Source organism: Myotis davidii, unplaced genomic scaffold (genome assembly GCF_000327345.1).
Source record: "Myotis davidii unplaced genomic scaffold, ASM32734v1 scaffold609, whole genome shotgun sequence".
Lineage (NCBI taxonomy): Eukaryota > Metazoa > Chordata > Mammalia > Chiroptera > Vespertilionidae > Myotis > Myotis davidii.
In genome coordinates this window covers 1,786,412-1,794,844 of record NW_006300164.1, presented here as the reverse complement: position 1 = coordinate 1,794,844, position 8,433 = coordinate 1,786,412, and the positions used below count along the sequence as shown (strand labels likewise).

The 8,433-nt window shown below is 68.0% G+C and overlaps 1 protein-coding gene across 1 annotated transcript in view; it reads left to right on the top strand.

The window, feature by feature from the left end:
• Positions 1–4,854: 4,854 nt before the first annotated feature.
• The window catches only part of AGPAT2 (1-acylglycerol-3-phosphate O-acyltransferase 2), a 6,421-nt gene continuing 2,842 nt past the window's right edge, over positions 4,855–8,433 (top strand). Inside the window, exons 1-4 of the mRNA XM_015572362.1 lie at positions 4,855–5,272; positions 5,582–5,757; positions 6,241–6,336; positions 7,641–8,086. Of these exons, the coding sequence (XP_015427848.1) occupies positions 4,990–5,272; positions 5,582–5,757; positions 6,241–6,336; positions 7,641–8,086 (1,001 nt within the window). The 5' untranslated portion in view covers positions 4,855–4,989. The remainder of the gene's footprint in view (positions 5,273–5,581; positions 5,758–6,240; positions 6,337–7,640; positions 8,087–8,433) is intronic.

The following is an 8,433-nucleotide window of genomic DNA, read 5'->3' as shown; positions in this document are numbered from 1 at the left end:
AATAAACGCGCCCGGGGTGAACCTCATTGGCTGCGGTGCTGCCCCTGCGCAGAGCTCACCCCATTCCCGAAGCGGGCGCTGCTGTGTGTGGCTCACGTTGCGTGGGTTTTGCAATAGCCTCTTGGCTGTGACCTTGTGTGGGGACACTGGCCGCGCCCCCCACCACCCAGTGGCCACAGGGCAGTGGGTGAGGGGTCCTGGCCTGTGCGTCTGTCCTTGTCCAGGGCAGGCCAGTGCGCCCGGACCAGCCCTCGCTGCGTGGGTCCCAGGCTCCGTCTTCAGGGATCAGTGACCGATAGGGGGCTCCAAGTGGGGGTGCTCAGGGAGACTATGCCCCCCGCCGCAGCCCCCATGGCCCAGGCAGTGTCTTAGGGAGCCAGGCCAAGGGAGACCCGTCCAGCCACCCTCTTCCCAGGCGAGTGTCCTCTGGGCGGGCAGGGTGGAGGGCTGTTTTCAGGAACAGTAGGTCCCGGAGCTGGGCCGCCGCTCCAGGGCACTGCCCCAGTCTGCGTGCAGCTCTGCAGGGAGAGGCTCCCAGCTGCCTGCACCCTGGACGGGCTCGACTGGGCCTGGAGGAGCAGGAGAGGGTGCTGGGTCAGGGTGCTGCCCGGAGACAGGCCCGGGCGCTGGCCTGTCTGGTTCAGAGGCAGGAGGGGCCCTGGGGTGCAGGGGAGCTGTGCTCAGAGCTGGTGTCCAGAGAGTGACAGGTCCCCGAGGCGACCCTCCCCCTCTGCTCTCCCCTCCCTGGCCGCAGTGTTATCAGGTGGCCTCTTGCTAAGCGGCTCCCTTGTCTGTTAAAAGGCCCCACTGGCTCTGTCAAGAGGAGCCTGCACTTCAGAGCTGCTTCCCCGGGTCAAGGGGTCAAGTCTGAAGTTTCTGAGCGGTGGTTGGGGCTCTGGCCGGCCTTGGCCGTGGCCGCCTGGGTGGGCGCTCCTCAGCCCCGGGCCCCACGTGGGCCCCAGCCTCCCCGAGGTTCTGTGCAGTGGGGTGTCCTCCTCGGGACCCTGGGGGCCCTGACGGTGCCTGGCGGGAGCCCTCCTCCCCTCCCTCCCCGGGGGAGCCCCCAGACTCAGGCTCGGCCAAGGGGCCCCTCCAGGCCAGAAGGCAGGTGCTGTCCTCCATAGGGAGAAGGGGGCCTGGGGCCCGGAACCCACAGCCTGTACCCCAGACCCCACGGGCGGGTCACAGTGATGACCCCCACGGCAGGCGGGGGACTGTGCGCCTGACTTTGCAGAGGGATGTGGAGAATGAGGACGTGCTGGTCGCCCCAGGGGCTGGTCCGGGCCCAGGAGGAGGAGGTAGAGGTGTGGGGGGGTGAGCCTCCGCCCCTCTCATTTCTGAGTCCCCGGGTGCCGTTTTCTCCAATCCCAGCCCTCGCTGTGCTCCCTGCCCCCCAGCGCCCATGTCCTGAGCCCACTGTGTGCTCTGCGAGGGCACCTGGGGGCCCCTGCTGTTTAGCCTGGAGCTCTGAGGGTGCTGGGAGCCGTGACGGGGCTGGGGCTGAGACCCCGGGCCCTCGGGCTGGGGGTGCCTGTGCGCAGCCGCTTCCCTCGTCCTGGAGACGGGTGTCCTATCGCGCCCATTTGACAGGGAGGAAGGTGGAGGCCAGGGAGGCCATGTGGTGGGGTCGGGTTCACTGAGGATCAGGAAACCCCAGGAGCGGCTTAACCAGAGGTAACTTCCTTGTCTCTCACAGTAGCCCCAGCGGGCGGCCCGAGGCCAGGCGGCTCCCAGCCCCTCTGCCCGCTGTTCTCCGGGCCCGCGGCCGCCCCAGGGGCCTGCGGCCTGGACCGCTTCTTCTGCGTCCACCCTGTGGCCACGACCCGGGGCCCGGCGCTGAGCTGCAGGAGAGGGGCGGTGCGGGCTGGGCCTGTGTGGGCTGTGTCCACGCAAAACATCAAGGAGGGGGTGGGCCCCACTGGCTTGGGGGCTTGTCGATGCTGCTCCGGGTTTGACCTCAGAATGACCAGCCTCTGAGCCGGTGCTGCCGGAGCCTGTGTGGCCCCGGGGGAGGGGGGGCGGCCCCTCGAAAGGATGGCCACCCTTGCTCTGCTGGGACCAGCTCTCCCCAGGCCCGAGGCCCAGAGCTCCCAGCAGCCCCCGGCGCTCCTCGCCCCGGGGGAGGGGGGGCGGCCCCTCGAAAGGATGGCCACCCTTGCTCTGCTGGGACCAGCTCTCCCCAGGCCCGAGGCCCAGAGCTCCCAGCAGCCCCCGAGGCGCTCCTCGACGTGGGCTGGAGGGCTTCCCGGAGTCCCCTCTGCACACCCCCTCTCAGCACCCGGGCCTCTGCACCCCACACACCCCGGTTCTTGTCTCCTGGTGCCCCAGCTCACATGACACTTGTTGGAAAACACCCCAACTCTGGCAGGTGGCTTTGCTGGGGCCTCCCGTCCCTGGAGCAGATCGGGTCTCTGCTGCCCTCCTGGCGGGGCTGCCCCCACGTGGGTGCCACCGCCGCCCTGGCTCTGGGGGCTGGCCGAGGGTGGGCACACCTTGGCCTAAACAGCTAAGGCCGAGGGCAAAGATCACAGGTAGCCTGGCTTGGCCTTGAACTGCCTCCCGGCCACCGGAGTGGGGGGCAGGGGTGGGGGGCGGCCGCGGGGGCGGAATCTGCTCCCTTCACTTTGGGCTCTTTTCTGCCCGGGGCCTTGTCCTCACAGCCACCGTGTATTGTCCGCCCAGGACCCCCCTTGTCCCGGGGACCCCAGCCTCACCGAGCTCAGTCCCTCTGCACACTGAGGGAGGTCAGGTGTACCGCCCAGGTTCACGGGGGTGAGAAGCGTCTGTCTGGCCGAGCGCACGTGTCCCAGGAGGCTGCTGCGAGGGCCGCTCGGGGCTCCCACGGCCCCAGAAGAGCTTGTGATGTTCATGGCGGGGTCTGCGGTGCAGCAGCGGCTCCTGCAAACCCCCAGGAAGGAGCCTGGAGGAGCCGCCGCCCCCCAGGCAGTTGGGAAGGGCCTGGTCGGGAAGCCCACCCCAGTCACCCCTGGGGCAATGCTTCTAGAACACTGCTGGGCACCCTACCCATCTCCTGGGCGCTTGGTCTTCAGGCGGCCATGGCTTCACCCTGTGGCCTCCTTTGGGGACACAGGGTCATGACTTGGGGGCTGGAGGATGTGGGACAGGGACCGGGGCTGTGTGACCATGTCCCAGGCCAGCGCTGCTGCGGGGCGGTGGAGGCTGGCGCAGGGGGAGGCTGGGCAGGGGCCGTCGAGGTGACATTGCTGGGTTCCCGCTAGGAGAGAGGCAGAGCACCCCACCTGCTGCTGGGGTGGGGGGGTGGCTTGGAGGAGCCGTGGAGTCTTGTCGTTGGGAGCTGGGCCCCTTGCTGTCCCCGAGCCGCTGCCCCAGCCCCTGGTGGAGAGGTGGGCTCTGGCCCGTCCTGGCTCCTGGCTGTGTGGCCGTGGGCAGGTCACTTAACTGCTGAGCCTCACCCTTGTCATCTGCCGGGTGGGTATGGTGAGTGCGTGGCCTGTGGGGTGACTGTCGGCCACAGCGGAGGTCAGCGAGGGGCCGTCCCCACCCCCTGGCTTCTCTGCCCGGGGCCCGGGGCACAGGGTGGGCACTCGGAAAAGCCTGCTGTGGAAGTGACCACACATCCCTCCCCACCGTGTCCACAGGGAACCGTGGGAACGGGGACACGGGATGGGAGGAGCGGCCCCACGTGGAGGGGGCGTGGAGAGCGCTGTGCCTTCCACTCGGTGTGCCTTCCTTCCGGCCGTGGGCTTTCAGCTGTGGGAGTGCAGTCCCCGTGGCAGTGTCGGGCTGCTGCCTGGAGCCCCCCCTGCAGCTCCCTCTGCCCTGATGCCATCACCCCTGAGCCTCCGGTCCTGGGAGTGCCACCCGGCTGGGCAGAGAGGCTGGGGGGCAGGCAGAGAGGCCACTTCCCAACCCCACGCCCCTGCCGCCGCCTTTCCTCCGTGCCCGTCGAGGGGAGCGGTGTTCTTGTTTTGACTGGCACTTCTTCCCGGCGAGATGGGGCTCTTTCCACGTGTGTTGGACATTTACGTGTTTGTTTTGTTAAAATGTTTTTATTGATTTTAGAGAGGAAGGGAGAGAGAGAGATCAGTGATGAGAGAGAATCACTGATCGATCGCTGCCTCCCGCTTCCCCTCCACCCCCCGGGGATGGAGCCCTCAGCCGGGCCTGTGCCCTGACCGACCATCGAGCGGTGGCCTCCTGGTTCACAGGCCGATGCTCAGCCAGGAGCACGCGGGCCGGGCGTGTACCTTTGCTCTGTGAATTGCCTGTTGGTCCTCCCCTCGCCCCCTCTGGGCCCCACGGAGACCCGAGACGCTGCCTTTGGCGCGTGAGAGAACGGAGGGCCCTGAGGTGCCCAGGCCGGCGGCCCCCCAGGGCCCGTGGCAGGTGCCGCCTGAGCCGCCCGAGGCTGACAGCTCTGAGGAGAAAGGCCCGGCTGGGCTACGGCTGCGCCTTCCCTGAGCCTCGGTTTCCCCATCTGCAACGTCAGACAAGGAGCCATGCTCGCTGTCCCCGCAGCTGTTCTGTGGGGCTCCGTGGGGCGTGGCATCGACTCCACAGCTCTCTCTCCCCGTGACCGTGACTGTGGCCGTGGCCGTGACGCGGGGAGGCCACTTTCCCGCCGGGTCTTCTCTGGGGAGGACCTGGCCCTGCCCCGAGGCTGGCGTGGCCCGAGGGGCGGAGCCGGGGCGCTGCCCACACGGCGCCTCCTGGGCCTCTGTGGGTTCAGAAGTAGCGTTAGCTGCTCACGTGCTCCCCACTCGGTGCCAGCGCTCACTTCCTGGTGCGGCACGGCTTTGAGGGGCCTGTCACCTCCCCGACGGGTCGCGGCCACTGGAGGGTGTGGGCTCAGGCCCTGCAGCCCCCTTCCAGCGGGGTCCCCGCTTGCTGAGCGGGCAGGGGTGCGGGCCGAGGGCTGGGCGGCCCCTGGGATGCAGACGGGGAAGCAGGGCCCCCCTTCGCTGGGCATCTGCCCCCAGCGGCCTGGCTCCCTCCTATCTGGTCGCGATGGTGGGAGGCAGGGCAGCCTCCACGGTTCCCTGGAGGGAAAGGCCGCAGGGCCTGGAGCCGGCCCGTGAGAGCGAGGGGTCCCCGGTGTCTCCTGTACCCCTCCCAGCGGACCTCCGCTCACCAGCACCGTCTCCCTCTCCCCTCAGCATCATCAGCTGGTTCGTCCGGTCCTTCAAGTACCTGTACGGCCTCCGCTTCGACGTGAAGGGCCGCCAGCGGCTGTGGGTGGACCGGCCCTGCGTCATCGTGTCCAATCACCAGAGCATCCTGGACATGATGGGTAGGCACGGGGCTGCGGGCCTGGTCCCCCAGGAGGTGGGGCAGAGGCGGGCCCGGAGGGGCTGACGCAGGCCTCGAACTGGGGGACCCAGGGCCCCCTCTCGCCCACAGCCGGGCTCTCCGTCCACCCCTCCCTTCCAGGCAGGAGGCTGGCTCATGGCTAAATGACCCGTCTGGGTGGCCGACCAGCTGGTGGGCAGGCGAGACTTGAGGCGAGCCGGTGGGTGGTCTGGGCGCAGGGCCGCTCCCTGCTCCTTGGGGTGGCAGCCCCCGGTCTGAACCCCTCCTCCTCCCCGTGACCACGCGACAGGCCTCATGGAGGTCCTGCCCCCACGCTGCGTGCAGATCGCCAAGCGGGAGCTGCTGTTCACGGGCTCCGTGGGCCTGATCATGTACCTGGGGGGCGTCTTCTTCATCAACCGGCAGCGCTCCAGCACCGCCATGAGCGTGATGGCCGACGTGGGCGAGCTCATGATCCGCGAGAACGTGAGTGGGGCCTGGGCCTGCCGGGGGGGAGCGTCGGGCTGCGGGCGGGACAGGGCAGGTGTGAGAGCAGCCCCACAGGGCAGCTGCCTTGGCGTAAAAGCCGCATCGGCAGCCCCGGCCTGTGCGGCTCAGGTTGAGTGTCGACCTGTGAACCAAGAGGTCAGGGTTCAATTCCTGGGCGGGGCACAGGCCTGGGTGGCGGGCTCCATCCCCAGTAGGGGGTGTGCAGGAGGCAGCCGGTCCATGGCTCTCATCATGGATGTTTATATCTCTCGCCCTCTCCCTTCCTCTCTGAAATAAATAAAAATATATTAAAAACAAATAAAACGCACATTGTCGGTGCCTGTCTGCAATGCACGCAGGAAGGCAGGGAGCAGGGCTGTGCGGTTGGGGGTCCCCACCGAGCCGTGGGCTCCACAGGAGGGGGGCACGGCCGCCCTACCCCACCCCCCCTTCCCACAGCTGCCTCCTTTCTCCCCGCAGCTCAAAGTGTGGATTTACCCCGAGGGCACGCGGAACGACAACGGCGACCTGCTGCCCTTTAAGAAAGGCGCCTTCTACCTGGCGGTCCAGGCCCAGGTGCGCAGGGACGCCCCCCGGGGCAGCGGGGTTCGGGGGGTGCGGAGCTGGGCTTGGCGGTGACTGCCAGGTTAGGCGGGAGCCTCTGGTGCTCCGGGACCCTCCTCCTGGGCCGGTGGCAGGGCCTTGCCACCCTCCACCCCGGGCCCTGCCCTGATGCGGAGGGTCCTTTTCTGGGAGGGGCAGTTTGTCCCAGAGGTGCCCTGGATTGGGCTGGGTCTCGGGGGAGGGGGTGAGGCCCCACCCCTGCCCTGTGCTGGCGTTCACGTGGGGAAACGTTATCAGGGTCAGGGCGGCTATCCCCTGCCCCTGGGGTCAGGGTGTGGGGGGCTGCTTGTCTATCTTCCACCCGTGGTGGGTGGCCTCTCGCGCCCCCTAGTGCTGGCTCTGAGCAAAGCCACCCCCTTTCCTGCCAGCCCCCCTTTCCTGCCAACCCCGCTCCCGCCGGCTAATGCCATGGGGGTGCAGACACTGGCAGGTGGGTGGCGGAGCCCCAGGCTGGGGGCCGAGCCTAGACTGATTCCAGCTCCATCTAAGCGAGGCTCTCCCACCCGCTGGGCTGTGGCCCCCGAGCCGGGAGGTGGAGGGCACCCTGCCAGGTGCCTGGGGCTGATGTCACTTCCTTAGCTGGTGGCATGGGGGAGGGGTTGTGGAAAGGAGGTGGTGGTGCTGGGACAGGGGCAGCCACAGGCTCGGCCAGGGGGACGGGCATCATTTCCTGTCATCGCCCGCCACCTCCCCTCAGGGGCCTGCTAGATGGTGGCTCCCTGGGTTCCCAGCCTGCCCCCCAGACCTCCGCCGGTGCCCAGTGCCCGGGGAGAGGTGAGGGCTCCCCAACCGCAGGGTTAATGATTAGCCCAGCCGCCATTTCCGACACTGCAGGCACCGGTGGACTTGATCCTGGTGGTTTCTAGGAGCACCAGCTGGCCCTGCCCCCTCCCCTGCTGGTGCTGTCCCCCTCCCCCGCCTTCCTGGGATGGGGGGGAAGTTGGGGAGGGTGGTCAGGGCCCTGTCCCCCTAGGAAATCTTAGGACCCAGTGGGGGACACAGATCTGAATCAGGTGGACATGTGCCAACCTAGGAAGGCTTCCCGGAGGCGGCGACACGTGGGCGAAGGCGTACAGAATGAGTTTATGGCCTGGGGTTCAGCGTGTGACAGGGCTGAGGCGGGACAGAGCGCGTGCCTGGCAGCCATGGGTGCTGTGGGCAACCCCAGGCGAGGTGGTAAAGCAGGCCCCCCGGGAGCTCGCCCTTGGGGAAGGGGGGATCGGCCCCTCTCAGGATGCTTGTCTCCCTGCGCACAGGTGCCCATCGTCCCCGTGGTGTACTCCAGCTTCTCCTCCTTCTACAACCCCAGGACGAAGCTCTTCACCTCAGGTAGCGCCTGCTCACGCGGCCTGTGCCCGCTGCGCCCGGCCCCTCCCAGAGGACAGTTCCCACTGCCGGGCTGCTGTGGCCAGACCCTGCCGCACAGTGACCACTGGGGCGGGGAGGGACGGGGGGCAGAAGCTGGAGTCCTGGCAGGGCCTGGGGTGAGTGGTCCTGGGCCACGTCCTAGTGAGGGAACCGAGGCCCCAGCAGGTGGGTTGGGTCCAAGTTCACACACACAGGCCCAGGCTGTGCACACAGTTCGGGGCTCAGCGGGGGCAGCTCCTGGCGGAGGGGGCTTCCGGGCCAGGCCCCACCCCCAGGGCAGGAGCCTCCAGGCACCCCCACACCACAGGCCTCAGAGCTGGGGGCCTCTGCCCTTCCCTCCTTTGGCAGTCGAACGACCCTTTCACAGGGGTCGCCTAAGACCATCCTGCAGATCAGATATTTACATGACGATTCATCACAGTAGCAACATGACAGTGATGAAGTAGCAACGAAAATAATGTTATGGTTGGGTCACAACCTGAGGAGCTGTATTTAAAGGGCCAGAAGGTTGAGAACCACTGCTGCAGACCCTGCACCTGGTCCCCAGGTGGGAAGGTGTGAAGGGCAGCGGGGGAGGACCCCGAGGATGGCATGGAACGGGGTGGGCTGCTGGGGAGGGGCACGGGCCTGGGTGGTGCTGAGAGGGAGGCACACTTGCCCCGACCCCGGTGTGCACTCAGG